The sequence below is a fragment of the Triturus cristatus genome, chromosome 11, assembly GCF_964204655.1.
Source record: "Triturus cristatus chromosome 11, aTriCri1.1, whole genome shotgun sequence".
In the NCBI taxonomy this organism is placed as follows: domain Eukaryota; kingdom Metazoa; phylum Chordata; class Amphibia; order Caudata; family Salamandridae; genus Triturus; species Triturus cristatus.
Genome location: NC_140594.1, coordinates 365,519,803 through 365,536,158, shown reverse-complemented (window position 1 = coordinate 365,536,158; position 16,356 = coordinate 365,519,803). Strand labels below are relative to the sequence as shown.

General features: G+C 42.4%; 1 protein-coding gene across 1 annotated transcript in view; it reads right to left on the bottom strand.

The window, feature by feature from the left end:
* The window catches only part of LOC146784192 (transmembrane protein 17B-like), a 351,918-nt gene that overhangs the window by 316,283 nt on the left and 19,279 nt on the right, over positions 1–16,356 (bottom strand). Inside the window, exon 2 of the mRNA XM_085632822.1 lies at positions 277–380. Coding sequence (XP_085488948.1) covers positions 277–380 — 104 coding nt within the window. The remainder of the gene's footprint in view (positions 1–276; positions 381–16,356) is intronic.

Sequence of the window (16,356 nt, the reverse complement as noted above, 5' to 3'; positions counted from 1 at the left end):
AATCATAATTCAAATGTACCATACTCATTTGGTTAGGATGCCTACATGTACAGTCTGCATGTCAAGGGTTTGAATCCTGGTTTGATAATCAGTGTAATTGACAAAGTCAATTATACTTGTCATTCATAGTGCTATGAAATGGAAAATCTATGGTGCAAGCGCTGCATAAAAAACGAGTTATAATCATCTTGGTTAAATATTTAACCATTTCTTTAGAGAGGTGACCTGCCACACACAAAGCATTGTAAGAATGACATAGGTTTTTTTCTTGCTTACCTTAAGCTCCAGCATTGTGATGACTGAAACCCACCAGAAAGGAAAATAGAATGCATTGAAGTAAAGCATCATCTGAAGTGGGAGGCTTGATTCCAGCTCATGGCCTAAAAAGAAGAGACCGAATTGAAAAACAAATTAAAGTTACTACTTAAAGTCATTCTCTGATATACCACTGTACATAGTGAATATGCACATTGCATACAGTGGTAGCTTGTTTCAAGTATAATGGAAGAACCAGGCAAAGGCCCAGACTAATCAGTGGATTTCGAGGTCTGGCTAGCAACAGCTTTAGCTGTTCATCGAAGCTCATATAATAAAAACAAGCATTTGCAATGCAATAGGTCTCGCATTTGCAAGAGTTTGAGTTATTGGCATTGTAAATGACAATTCCTTTCATTTATGTGCTTACCCACTGATATGCAGATCTGCATGCACCAAAAAGCAAACAAAAAGAATGAGGGAAACATAATCAAATGTTATCTAAAGCAAGACTTCTGACTAAAAGTCAACACTGACTGGCGTCTCACAGGTGACATGGTCTATGAGCCATTGGGTTTGTTCGGTTTTGCAATCCAGATGGAAATTGTATGTAGCATATAAACGAAAGTGTTTCATAAACTGACACTTTAAAAAGCATCACAAGCTCTTACACATTCATCATTCGCAAATGTAATTTTAGTGTGTGTGTAAAAGTATCAAATTACTGGTACCTAAGCACATCAGTGAAGTAAGTTATTCGCTACTGTGGCTCGATTTTAAAGATGGGTAAACAAACACTAGGCGTACGCTAAAAACAACAAAACGTCAAAGAAATTATAGTACAAAAACGTTGTACAAATAGTTCACAGTGGCGCTTTATTTTGGCATTTCACAACAACATTTATCTATTCTGCACTTCTCCAGACTCCCTTTCACAGCTTGAAAGTCAACATGGGTCATATTTAGCAAAATCAAAGAACAGGAAGAGAGCTTGAATTTTTACTGTTTCATAAAAGAATATGAGTTTCGTTCTTTATAAACATTAACTGTTTTCAAAAAAAGCTCTGGGCCACTAAACTAGGACCAGGTTTAAGCCTATTATGCAAGTGCGGTTCGTTTATTTATTATAATCAATAGAGACAAAGAAAGCCATTTCTTCCACATCTGAAAAAAAAGCACCTTTCCTACAAAGATGACATAGCTCTTCTGGCATTTGCATGCAGATAGCAGACAGGAAGCCAAGAACATTTGACTCGTGGGCACATTTTATAAAGTTAATGAAACAGTAAGAGCCATTGCAGAACTGTGCTCACCGGCAGCTAAGGAAGCTATCCCTAAAGAAACCTGTTACAACACATGTAGTGCTTAATACGAGCGCCGTTGTGAACTCGAATGAGGCTTCACAAAAGGGGTGTTTACTGTGCTGTGCGCCAACCATAAGCCCATCAGTTGCACTCACGATCAATGACCGCTGTTGCGGAGCGAGAATCCTGTGGGAGGCATTGGCAAGATAGGCGGGCTCTCGGGTGCCACTCCGTGTGAGCTAGCAGCGCTGCAGCCCACGCTGTGAAAAGGGAGCAGTGGTGTGAAACTCTCAAAGTGTGCAGCAGCTAAGTGAGCAAACCTTCTGCCTCTGTACGGCATGTTTGGAGGGGCTCCAGGGATATTGGCGCTACCTACGTCCAGGGCACACAACAGCCCACGTAGGAAAAGCGGCAACACACCGAACATATGAAAATGGGAACACGGGCGCCAATGTTAAAGCTGGCATTTTTCCGCTTTTGAAAAAAAATATTTTCAAAAGTTGATTTAGGCGAGCCACGCAGCACAAAAGAAAGGTGTGTGGCTGCTAAGTTAAATCCAACACAGTGTGGCACTGTTTAAAGCACAACATTGCATTTGTGGTGAGCCACGCATAAAGATAGCTGCCTGCTATTCACACACGCTGTAGCCCGGTGATGACTGACGAGGAGGGAGGGGGAGTGAGAGCAGAGAGCAGGGGGTGGAGGAGCAAGGAAAGAGACAACAAACCATTAACAGCGCGGCACTCGTAAAAGGGCGCAACGCTGATAATGTATGTATGCGTGTCACACTTGTAAATTAAATAAAAAAACGTCGACATACAGCACATTTCAAACATTGTAAGTTAAAGCGTAACGTTGCATTTGTGGTGAGCAACGCATAAAGATAGGTGCCTGCTGTTTACACAAGCTGGAGCCTGGTCACTGACGAGCAGGAGGGGGAGAGGGGAGTGAGAGTGGAGGAAATAATGAGACCATTAACAGCGCGGCGCTCGTGAAAGGGCGCCGTGCTGATTATGTATGCATGTGTGTGTGTGTGATGCTCGACCTCAAAAAAAGTAGTCCCCAAAATAAGATATAAACACTCGCAGTGTAGGGAAACTGTAGTTGGTCGGTGCTGCTTCCTCCCAAAACGGAAGTGGCGTATGGGATCGCCAGCGAACAGTAAGCAAGATAACAACAGCAATGCTAGTGTTAACCAATGGCAAGCAGCAGGAGAAATTACCCTCGATATTGTATTTACTATAGGTCTTGCGACAGCGCAAGCGCTGTCTACGCGAGACCTAAAAAAAAGTTAAAAAGAAATAGAGGCACAGGGGATTTTGCTCTGACTCTTTATTAATTTCTTTATGAGCACCGATTGGCTGCAGATGTTTTAGTGCACCTATGAAGTAGTTCCATTGCTCATATCTGATGCAGACATTGTTAAAAAATATAGCTACAGAGGAAGAGGTTTTTCATTGTACTCTCTCTATCAAATACAATAGGTTAAGGTGTTACATTGTGAACTTTGACAAATGCGATAAAAAAGACTTTGCCATTGTGACCGCCATTGTAAATACTATAGAAAGGATCTCTGATTGCTTAACTCTGAAATACCGTCTTACTCAGAACGCTACTTCAGGAGGGCTCCATTGTATGCATTTTTTATTTTATGTTTAATAGTTATATTGGCTTATTAAAGTGCATTTTCTTTTTATAATTAAAAACACTGATTGGACATTGATTTATTAAGCGGTGTTGTGGGCTTAGGGAACTGGCATGGGTTTGAAACCCATATATACCCTGAGTAAACCTTACCTTGAGGGTCAAGTGCTAAAGGGGTGTTTTTGGTTCTCAGTTGGAGTCCAATAGTAATGCGCCCCCAGAGCTTCCACTCCTTTTGGTTGATCATCTTCTCTACGAACATTTGATTTGTGAGCAGTTGTGTTAGCCCATCTATGAAGTAGCCACATTGCTCATAACTGACAGAGATATTTTTAACATAGACCCCAAGTCAAACGCACAAGGAAGTGGCTTTGCATGGTGTACCTCAGTAACAAATACAACAGGAAGGGGTTTTTCATTTTTTCATTGTAATCTTGTGAATCTTGTGAACTCCATGGTGAACACCATAGAAAAGGATTTTACCTATGAGTTATTGGTGTCTTGTTTTTGTTGTGTACATATGTAATGTAATGTTGACTATTTAGTTTGGTGTGGTTTATTGCACCTTTCCTTTTTAGAAGTATTATTGAGTGCTTTGAAGAGTTCTGTGTTTCTAACCCACACCACCTCTGAGTTAACTTTGCACATTTCTGCCTCTCTACCCTGAGGCTAAAAGAGTGTTCAACAATAAGGAGGTTCCAGGACATCAGAGATAAAAAAAAACTCCAGTTGTGACAACTCGAGCCCAAAAACCACTGAATGCCCTGGCCCCCCACGAGCCAGTTCCCTTATTGCCACATTAACTTCAATGGAAGTGCATTGTCATTGGAGACTGCGCTAGATGAAACAAACCCTGCTACTGTCTATCTCACCAAGAAATTCCTGATGTGGCACTGCAGGATCCGAAAACTGCAGCATTGGTCAGTCCTTAAAAAATAACAATAGAGTATCATGGCATGTGTACCAGACGCAACAGGGAAACTACAGTAGGGCATTATGCAGTGTAGATCACTGTTCCCTGTAGGGTGCGTGTGCACACACCTATGTCACCCCGAGCGTACAGTGTTATGTGTGAAGCGTGCATACGCAGCACGTCTGGGAGGACCGGTCGCACCACCGCTTTTAAAATACGTGCGGCGCAAAAAACGGTCACTTCCTTATGCAGTAGGAGAACACGAGCGAAGTACATCAGCAAGTAGCTCCCTTTTGTTTAAAAGGGTGCAGCTGCGGGGCAGATTGTGTGCCTTTTTTAAAGTAATCATGCTAATCGCAGCGGCCGTCATGTGCTGCAAAAACAATGAATACTTTCACAAAGGCACACAATCTGCCCCGCAGCCACGCCCTATTAACATATGGAAGGTAGCCAGTCTACAGCACGACGTGTACCTTCAGGTGATTCTGAAAGCACACATCGTGCTTGTAGATTTGCTGCATTTCATTTGTTTATAGAGCGGGGCAGAGTGTGTGCCGCGCTCTATTAACAAAAGAAATGCAGCAAGTCTACAAGCACGACGTGTGCTTTCAGAATCACCTGAAAGCACACGTTGTGTTGGTAGACTTCAGAGACATTTTAAGGCATGGCCAAAGTGGGCCCTGGCCCAGGGCTCCAGCCTTTCAGGGGAGCCCCCTGATAGTCATACCCTGATGACCTTGAATAATTACTAAACAGATTGTTTTGAATTCCGTTATCCCTTAATTTATTAGGTCGAGCCTAAGGCTGCGCGCATGCGCTGCTCACTCTGCTAGGCATGGAGTATGGAGTGGAAGCTCCGCCCACTCTCCGCCCATGTTTTCAATTGGCTCGTGTCATTGTCTTTCGTAAATGCTGCCTCAAGTGGGTCACGTAATCCCCGGAGGTTTATACAGAATCCATTCTGACGGTTAACTAAACAGCCTCCTGAGCACCGAGCTGCAGATCTTGTCAGGCAATTGTCAGGGGGCTGAGCGTGTGCCCGCGCGAAGAGCGGCTGATCCCTGTGCATGGGACAAATGTTGTGTGTGGTCTTTGTCTCTGGGCCAGAGGGTTAAAGATGCTGGTCATGAGGCAGTGTTGTTGTAAAGATGTTGAATGATAGGAAAGTCAAAGTGGTTTCCTTGTAGAAGATGAAGTAGCTTTTCTGTTTTTTTTTTTAGGTAACCCAGATAATAGTTTGCGTGACTATTTTTATGCTTCGCTGTGAATTAACGTGGATCTTTCATACTGCTTTATGCCATATCATAGGGTCAGACTGGGACAGAGAATAGACCTGGCAACAAAATAAAAGTGGACTTCATATGTGAATCAGATCGCTAAAAAAAGTGACCCACATTGTGCACATCAGTGTTAAACTTGCAAAGACACACTATGTGCAGATGATTTGCATTGTACAGGCTTGCAAAGTTTCCCAGGTCCATGTATAATGTGCTGCTCCAGTCCAGTTTGTTTTTTAATTCTGGTACTTGTAGGCCTGTTTATGCCTTTAAAAAATAGGACTGCAAGTCCCAGCATACAAAAACGAAGAAAAAACTGGACTGGAGCGGCACATTGCGCATGGAACCGGAAAGCTTGGAAGCTATGAAGGCATGGGATACTGCATACATTTGTGCGTGCTGCAGGTAATGTTTGTGGTAATATAATGGAAACCAACCAAATTGTGGTGCTTGGCTTTATTTGTGGGGGTGCAGGAACGATTTTCACAAGGCACCAAATTAGTGTGGGCGTAAATTCCTGTAATTTGAGATTAATTTTCACAAATGTACGGCTAAAACGTAGTAAGGTCCTCGCAGCAAAGACGTTACAGGACACAAATTAGGAGGTGGGATGTTACTGGCCCTTGCAACTGAGTGTGTTGGAAAATATTTGCATTATTCTGTTGGTAGAGGTGAACCAACTCTCATGCCTCACTATCCTAGCCTGTCCGTCTACAGGTGATAGCAACCTCAAGAAACCACTTGAAATTTGTCCACTACAAACATTTTGTCCTATTTGTTTAGTTTCAGAAATTGGCTCATGCTGAAACATACAAGGGAAGAAGCAATGGTTACCACAAATACAGTGCAAGAAGTAATGTCTATCAAAAATCCTGCTCTTTTGTCAATTAGAAATCTCATGAAGGCTTATTGTGGCAGATAAATATTCATATCTCCGCTACAGTGTGCCAATAGAGATAATTATTTCCTATACTGCTGTCATTCAATAGAATAATTCCTGTTGATACTATCACTAATGATCAAACTGTGCCTCATGGAATATTGGTAAAAGGCTTAGTATACAAAACATCCAAGGTGAGTGTTATCCAAGCAGGGTTTTGTGACCAAAGCCATTTCATGCCCTCTAACTGGAACTCAGAGATCAGCCGAAACACCATATTTCCAGATCCTCCTTCTCACAAATTAGAGCTGCCTGAGGCATAAATTAAGCTGATTCCATTGAAATCAAGTGAATACACCTCACGTGATCCAGTGATTTGGTCTACAAAGTCTAGGGCTGGAAACGTTGGGCCTGATTCACAGAAGTAATCTGAGACAAAATCCTAAACTTACTACTTTTGGTATTCACAGAAGGCATTTAGTAGATGTAAAGTTAGGATTTTGTCTTAAATCTGTCTTAGGTCTGTCTTAAGTCTGTCTTAAGTCTGTCCTAAGTTTGTCTTAAGTTTGTCTTAAGTCTGTCTTAAGTTTGTCTTAAGTCTGTCTTAAATCTGTCTTAAGTCAAACTTAAATCAAACTTAAGACAAAATCCTAACTTTACTACTACTAAATGCCGTCTGTGAATACCAAAAGTATTACGTTTAGGATTTTGTCTCAGATTAGTTCTGTAAATCGGCCCCATAGTGTCCTGCTGAGACACAGCAATATGGAATCATCATCCATCACACATGCAGAGCTAGCACCATGTAGAGGTCTTGAAGTGTCTAGACATAATGAGCACCACCATCACATAATGGCCTCCACTGCAGCTGACACAGGGTTGGTATCTGCAATGGTCGAGTTGAAGGTGTCGGCTGTTGCAGAGCCCTGTACTGGGAAGGTGAGCTTATCCCAGCGTGCCACCTACCGACCGAGTTTCACTCTCGCCAAAGTGACTGGTTATACATTTTTAATAATTAGTTAATAACATAGTGTAGATTGTACAATCAGTTTTCAATTCATGCTTAAAAAAATTGGTAGTTTGCAGTCACCTAACTCGTGCGGGGTGACACTGCTATTCCATAAGGAGTGTGCTTTTAAGAGGTATTCCTTCCCTTTGCCATCACCAAATATCTGGAAAGAGGCACCAAATTCTTTCATTTTTTATGGCACCTACTTCTGGGCAGCATTTGGCAAACACTTAATTTATTCACACACTTCCCATAAAAAAGGCTCAGGTCATCTAAGGATAGGATATAAGGGCCTGAGCCAAGTATGAACCAGCAGTTCAGTACCAAGTATGGATAGGGTAGCTCAGTGGATTATCTGCCTGCTGCACAGACCACACAACATCTCACTGGGAAGACAAATACTATAGATAAAAACAATGTAAGGTGTGATACATAAAAATAATGTGGAACATCCGTGATCCCAAAGATATTAGAAATATTGTGGTGCTCATTTCTACTCTGCACTAAAACTAGTGGTAAAGATGATTTGTGTAAATAGCCCTTTTTCTTTGCTGTGGTTTCTGATCTGTGGGGGTTTCGTGTGAAAACGAGGCATGGCAAGCAGTCACGCGATCACTGCGTGATTTGCCACCACGTTACAAGGGCATTTAACATCAGCAGTATTCCAGCGTTAACGGGGCATGGTCTCCGCATGCTGTGGAGCAGCTTTGCAAAGTTACTGATGTGGTAAAGCTGCATCACACGCGTGGGTTTACAGCCAAGCTAATGATGCACTCGCGTGGAACTGTGTGCACCAATCCCTTCACGGCGCATCTGCGGATTGCGTGACAAATTAAACGAGTGAAAATAAAGATGCATAGAATTATATATCAAGTACCCTGTGCTTGCAGGTACACACAGTGATGGATGGCTTTTGCAATTCTATGTTTTAAATTCAGCGAATATACATGTTTTCAATAGAGAAATGTTAATAAGAGCAGCAGTAGCATTTTACGCATCCCCCTAATTAAAATAGGGTTTAGTTTCTGTAGACACTTTTGATAACTTCACTCCATCCCATGTTTGAATGAAAAGAAAATGTGATGATTTTGGATTTCTCTTTTGCCTAATATATTATGAAATAATTTTAATATCAAGTGTGTAAAGCAAGTAGAGATGTTTCCATGTATGTTACAAAATGTTTGCACTGTTCTCTCTTTGCAGCCATAGAAAAGAACCCTCCATCCAGACTTGCACATTAAAAGAGTGAGGAGGAAAGCGTCTGACGTCGCCTGGCGTTTGCCAGTACACTTCTGCACAGGTTAAGCGCCACAGGACACAGAAAGGCCTCCCAGGCGTGGCTATTGTTCATTCTCCATGCGTATTCCTTCGAGGTTTGCTGGGTGTGCTGCAGCATCTCCTGCGCTCCAGAGCGATGGCTCAGTGAGTTAAGTGCACGCCTGTGCTCTGCAAGTCGAAAGTTCAACTCTCGAGGCCAGTTCGGACCTCCTTACTTCTGGTGGGCTGAATTGAGTAATATTAACATTGGTCGCAGTAACAGCGGTTGAACACGCTGCTTAGAAATAACGCATTCAATATCCCCAAAACATGCAGCTTTGTATAAAAATGCAAGTTATTACTAATGTATAACTATTATAAGCCTACAATTTTAGTTGAGCTTTTGTTCTGTACCAGAAGCATCAGGGAGGAATGTCATATCTGTGGTTCCATTACTTGGATGTCCCTTACTCTACACCTGCAAAAAGTGTTTTGTGTGAAAGAGATGCGCCATCGAAACCAAGAATACTCCCTTGAGCCATATTCAGGGGCCAAGAAGTCATTGTGTTCTCTTCCACTGTATCTGGGCTATCCTCTCTGTGTTTAGTCAATAATGACAGGCCACCTGACCCAGTTGAACAGCAAGGCGTGGAACATGCACTCATTTTCAGGTCGAGCATTCAAGACCTCTTGTATATACTTTAGTATATACTTATATGTGTATGTACTTTGTGGGCTCTGGAGATTAGCCATAGGACTTGTCTGCTTCCGCTTAGGGACTTTTTTTTCCCGTTGAACTGCCTGTATTTAACTGTCTTGATTGAAAACGCCCAGCAGAGGTCAGTAAAATACAAGAATTGCTTTCTGCTGAGGGACTTACTTTTTAAAAAATTTCTGGCAACTGCCTCTATTTAACTTTCTTGTTAGAAAACGACCAGCAGAGGTCAGTAAAATACCAGAATCACTTTAGCATTCTCTAGATTCTAGTCCATAAAAATTGTCTTCTACAAGCATCCGTAGACAATCATTTTTTTTTCAAATCTTGTGTTTTCAGTGATATGACCACCGAAGGCCCTGATTTCATATTAAAAAAACAGAGCTTTGGACTATACCATTCCCAGCTGAAAGGCAATATTTCTCTCCATGTGTTCCCATACCTGGCATGTCAAGCAGTTTGGTGCTTACTTTCCCTCCATGTAAAAGAACAGTAGATCCCAGGCTAATGTGCTGCATAGCTGAATACATATAAGGTCCCAAAGGCGAGACAGATTGCATTGCAAATGCTTGTTTTTAAAGTGGGTGTGGTATGAGAGTCTAATATAGACATTTTGCAGAGAATGGATGTGTTTATTTTTCATGCAACATCTATAAAAAGATTTCTTTTAGATCGCAATAGGACCAAACATATGAGAAATTGGAGTGTGTCAGATATTACTTGCAGTAATATTAGTGAACTGCTGATGTGTTACAATATTGATAACACACATCACTATCCCTGAACATCAGATGTAAACACATTTAGAATTTAGACAATTGCGTCTGTATACTGTCAGTGACCTGGCCTAAGAGGGTATGACAGAGCTGAAAGTGAATCATAAATTCAAACCTGTCCGGAACAGAGGCCCCCAAAATAGGTTTGGCCCAGGACCCCCAAAATCCTTAAGATGTCCATGGTAGACTTGCTGCATTTCTTTGGTTAATATGGCTCGGCTGTGTGGCCAGGGCTGGCTCTAGGGCGGTGCGACCGGTGCCACTGCACCAGGTGTTGCCTTCAGGTGGCAGCGCTGTGTTTGCAGGTATAATATTGTTTTAAAAGCACCTGCTGCGATGTTCCTTGCCTCCAGCAATTTTCATGCAATAATAAATATGTCAAGCTAACTCTCAGAGTGTACTCTAGTGGAAGTTTTAGGTTAGCGCAGAGGGTTACTATGCCAGCTGCAAAGAACGTGTTCCATGCAGATCACAAAGTGCATAGAATGAAAATAGGTTAGCAGGTTACTACTTTTGTCAGAGAGGTCATTTTGTTAATTGCAGTTTATAAGTTAAAATCCTAATATAGAACAGTAAACTATTAGCTGTCATCAAAGAACCTCATGCATACTGCAAGGTATAAATTAGAGCGTCATGATTGTTCCCCAGCCATTCATTATCCCAATGTTGCAAAAAGGGTTCACTTGGGTACAAAGCACTTCTTATTAAAGAGAACCCTCTACCATGATGTTAAATTTTAAATTCTGAGTTTGTGCTTCCCCAGACCAAGCACTCTTGAACTATACTGCCTACCAGTATGGATGAAATGTCACTCTTACACCTTGCTGTCCTCTGTCTTATGTAACATTTCTTATACACTGATTTAAATACAAATGATTGATTGTCTTTGTTTAATGTGTGTGCAATGTAAAGTGCTCTGACACCATAGACTAGTACGAGTGGCGCTATAAAATGAATCAAATGCATCTCAGGAAAAGCGGTAATGGAGACTTTGAGGGGAACTGTTAAAGGGTGGTAGTGAGGGAATCCTTGGCGGAGGTAGCCATTGGGGGTTGCCAACAAACATTGTTGTGCTGGGTGCCACCAGCTCTAAAGCAGGCCCTGTTCAGGGCAGATTGTGTGTCTCTGAGAAAGTATTCATGTCAATTGCAGCGCATGACTGGTGCAGTGATTAACATGAATACTTACACAATCTTCCCGCAGCCATGCCCTGTTAGCAAAAGGTATTGAAGGTACTAGTTATCCTCCACGTGCATTATGGGTGAAAAACATGAGTGACCAATTCAAGAAACCCACGGTTTTGCTGGATTTAGAGTTGCTCAAACAAATTTGACATGTTAAGGTTTTGCCTTTGAGGGTACAGATAACTAGCTCTCCAGCTAACTTCGCACTATATTAATATATATGTATAATTTTGGGAACTAACCTAAATGCCACTGGTTTAATCAGAAGGTATGTGAATGTGATCAATGGTATGACTGTTACTTATAAGAAATGTCAGTAGATTGTATGATGGCAATATAAACAAACCATGCTTATGTAATATTCCTCAGCACCTGGTGCATTAACCGGCTTCCAATCACCCTTTCCATGCAGAGCCTCTGTTGGCAGATGCCTGATGTCTTTTTGCCCTCTCCTGCACAAGTGTACATCCTACTGCTGCTGCAATGCCTTCTGTGTTCCTGCTGCTATGTCTGCTACCCAAGAACTACTGTTAGTTGTTGATTCTGGCAGGTTTGCTGGTCTTGCTACAAATGCTATGTTTACCATGCTGACTTAGGGCCTTATTATGAGCTTGGCGGTGCGGGACCGCCCCGCTCACACACCACCAAACCTGTGTGAGCACCGCCTGCCAGATTTTTACTTTTTTCGTCACTGGCAGGCTGTCCCACGGAGGTGTCTATAAAAAAGGCATCGCAATGGGAACGCCTAAGGGAATTCCTGCAGGGCATGGACTGTGAAGTCCATGCCCTGCAGGAACTGGGGATGTATTCACAGAGGGGGACATAACATGTGCCCCCTGCATGTATACCTAGGTATGCGATCTTGCATAGGCTCCCAACATTTCCCCACACTATGAACAGTGCTCCAGTTGAGAATCTTTAGTAAAATCGTATAATGGTACTACCGTTGGAGTCCTGTGCTCTTCTAAAGCTGAAGTGTACTTAAGTGTATAACCAATTCATGTCATGGTGTGTGTATCTAAATTGCAAACCTGCCTGAAGACCCATCACGTGGCGCTGAATGTGTGGAAATACACTTTTTAGGCAAAAGTTTGGAGTGATTTTTGCACTGATATTTGTCGCTGCACCCACACACGTGGTCTGGTTCCTAGCGCACATTACCTTGGCTGCAGCGCACAGAGACCTTACACTGCTGCACATAGAGAAAATGAACTAGAGGGAACATTGGTGTGGATATCTTCTCCTAATGTAATAACACTGCAGCCTCTGAAGTGGGCAGGCGGATAGTGCTTGTTGCAGTAAATGAAAAGTTGGCCAGTTGTATTGTGCCCCCTTCCTCTCTCCAGACTGGGTTATATGTGTGCTGTGTGACTGGAGAGTGATGCTGCTACATTTTCCAACATGGCTGTATGCTAGGCTTGAAACAGGTGGTAAACAGCAGCAGAAAAGGGCATGATGATGGGTAAAAGCAGGTTCACATGTCATTCCTCATTCCAAGCTCATTATACCATAATGACCAGATTATGGTCTGGGGAGAGTAGCAAGAACAGACGATTCTGGCCACCAGGTATCTATGATCCACAATTCGCACCACTCTCAATAAGCCCAACAAGTCTGAATACAAACTATCAGAATGTGCAATTTCCACTCAGTTCTACATCTGTACTAGTGATAAACCAGGTGCAAAAAATGTCTTTGCCTGTTTTATCAACGTCAGCCAGGCATAGATGAGGCTCAGGATGGGCCCAATTAAACTGAGGGGCTATGAGAAACTGACTTTATTGCCCAATACAGAATGGTGACACTGTACTAATAAGGAGCTCTGACTTGTTAAAAACATTCCAAACTGATTTAAGGGCAAATCAATTGTGGCTGCACGGCAAATTCTGAAAAGTGCAATTATGCTTTAATTCACCCGTCACCAAATTCTTGAGACTGCATTCAGGCCGGTAACGTCGCAACAGTACCTTGGACCCTAATAATACCAATGAAAATGGGACTCCCCTATCCTGGTTTGGTGATTTAAACAAAACTATATTTGGGATCTAGTAAGATACTTGTACCCCACGGCCACAGCACTGGATGCACTGTTGATAGTTACAACCCTGATTGAGTCCTTTGTTAGTGCAGTTTCGAGCCTAGTAACAAGATTCAAAGCCTTGACTCATGTCAACATTCATTGAAACAGAGAACTAAAATAGACCTGCTCTCATCAATCGACCCCAAATTAACATACTCTTGCATAGTATTCACTCCGGATCTCACCAAAATCAAAAGATAAAATTGTGCTCCAGATATTCTATTCAAAACTTTGGTCATCATTCACTTGAAAACTGATGCTGCGGATAGAGAAAACTGAAATGTGAAAGGCATTCTCTTGAACATTTATCTCCCATGGGAGTAATGAAAGCCTTCAAGTCTTATGAGCAACTGTCCAACTCAACTTCGTGGTAAGCTGTGGTTAAGTCAAGTGTAGTGAAATAGTTTGGCCTACCTAGAGTTGTCACAAACTCATCTATTTTTGGAAGAGAAAACTTATTAACTATCACTTTGTGGTTCAGAGAGCTACGGTTAATGCACAAGTGAATTTTGGTATTAGCTTTCTTGACTACAATTATGAGCGCAAACAATTCTTTTGCCTCAACAGATTCTATCACTCCCATATCTTTGGGTGATTCTAGTTCTTTCTTCACACATTCTTGTTCACTTACAGGGAGCTGTCTTAATTTTGCAACAACAGGTATTCCATCCTTTTATAACCTAGTTCTATTTTTGTACCCCATGAGCTATCCCAAGTCACCGTTAAATCCACATTCAAACTCTTTCTCAAGATCTGTCTTTCTCAATTTCTTGAATTTGCACCTGAGTATTGTCATTGGCAACTCAAGGTGACCCCTCATAGTCTTTGATGAGGCCACTCTATCAAATTGTCTTTATGCATGAAAGATATACTTTACCTAGCAAATATCTGCTCCCAATATCTAGACAGGCATTAAAATACCCCAAACGTTGTATGGGAATATCACCATACCCCCAGGATACACATCCATCCTACATGACTGATAACTGATGCCGTCAGTTACCCTTAAATATGGATTTAGAAAAAATTGTAAAATGTGAATACAAATCAAATCTCATTAACATGTTAACATTGTCTATCTTCACATTGCTAATTGAGTAATCGCTGTCTGCATCATCAACTTGGAATACAATCTAATTTAAAACCTCTTTTACCTCACAACGTTCATCTTTCACCTACAACATTTGCTCAAGAGCCCTTTTTTTACCCCAACCATTGATATATGCATTCAAGACACAACAGACACTCATAAAATCATTATGACCGTGCCTCCCACAACAGAAACATACACCACTGAAATTACTTTTGTTTTCTTTAACATCCAGTGTCTGTTTTACTTCACACACCACTTCATTAATCTTATCCTGAGAAAACACCTTTGTTCCTAGCTCCAGTCAATTAATTCACACACACTCTTGAACATATGTTCCACCCTTTGGCTATGATCTGACCTCCTGTAGTGGAGGCTCGTCCTTTAGTCATATTTCCTCCCTTATTTTGTTACTACCACACTTCAACACAAATTGGCCCCTTATCCTCTCCTGAGTTGCACCGCCAAACTTGAAGTTTGATGCTAGTTTCCTTAGAATGGTAATGTAGTCTTCCTCATTTTCTTTTCTTTGTTTTCTCAAACCAAAGTGGTAGCATACCATAATCCTACTGACAGGCGAAAGATACAGTTGATCGAATTTGAGAATGCATACCTCAAAATCATTTAATGCTTTTTGCTGTTCCTCACTTAAACCAGGTATTTGTGAACACATACAGTAGTCAAGTGACAACACTACAGATGGACACCACACAAGTTTTATATAAAAAATAAGTATTCTTTATATAGATTTAACACAACACCATAAACGATAAAAATCCACAATACTGTTACTTAAAAATGGTAGTTTTAGCTTAGTTCTCTTTTAGATCTTAAATGCGACACTTTTAGTTCAATGTACCTTTAGGTGCGACACGCAGGGCAACAAAAGTGTTGCAACTATGGTGATGCAATGAAAGTTTGGTGCAAAAAAATAAAGACGTGAAGATCTTCCTGATGCGGCACGCTTCTCCGATGTTGTGAGAAGACTCGACTCGATGCGTCAGCTGCAGCGGCGACACCCTTGTTCCATGATGCGACGACAGCGGCCTTGGCAGGGGCACTCTTCTCCGACATTGCAAGATGCTTCCGCTCGATGCGACAACTGCAGCGGCGACACCCATGTTCCGTGATGCGACGGCAGCAGCTCCGGTGGCGGCACGCTTCTCCGTGGATGGGAGGCGCTTTTCTTGATGCGTTGCAATGTGACAGCTACAGCGGCGACATCCAAGATGCGACGGCAGCGGCTGCGACGGCGACACTCTTCTTCGGTGTGGCGGGACGCTTCTCGTGATGCGGTGCAATGCGTCAGCTACAGCGGCATCACCCTTGTTCCGGGATGCGACGGCAGCGGCTGTGACAGCGACACGCTTCTTCTCCGTGAGTCGTACTTCCAGCTCCTTGTGACACGCAGTCCCTCAGAAGGCCCAAAATAGCAGTAGGCACTTGCAAAGAACTCTGGGGAGCTGGGGGTTGAAGTCTGTTGTCCCTGAGACTTCAGCAGGAGGCAAGCTCTTTTCCAAGCCCTTGGAGATCCTTACACAAGTTGAATGAAAATGCACACAAAGTCCTTTCTCCTTTCTTTGGCGGTCAGGCAACCACTGCAGGCCAATCCCCCAAGCAACACTTCAGCTTAGGGATAGTTTCTCCTCAGTTTCTTCTGGCTCCACTCCTCAGCAAAGGTTTCTTCTTGTTTCCCAAAGTGATCTAAAGTACTTGGGTTTGGGTCCCAATATTTATACTCAGTTTGTCTTTGTTCTCTGAAGGCAGAGAGGCCTTTACCTGGTCCAAACCAGTTCTGGTCAGTCCTGGAGCACTTTGTTTACATGACTCCTTCTTTCCTTTCAGAGTGCAGGGCAGAGACATCAGACGCACCACAGGAGGCGAAGCCAGCCTTGTGGAGGGAAGGCACAGCCCTATTCAGGTCCCAGGGTGCAACTCCTCCCTCCCATCTAGCTGCAGATCTCTCTATTCA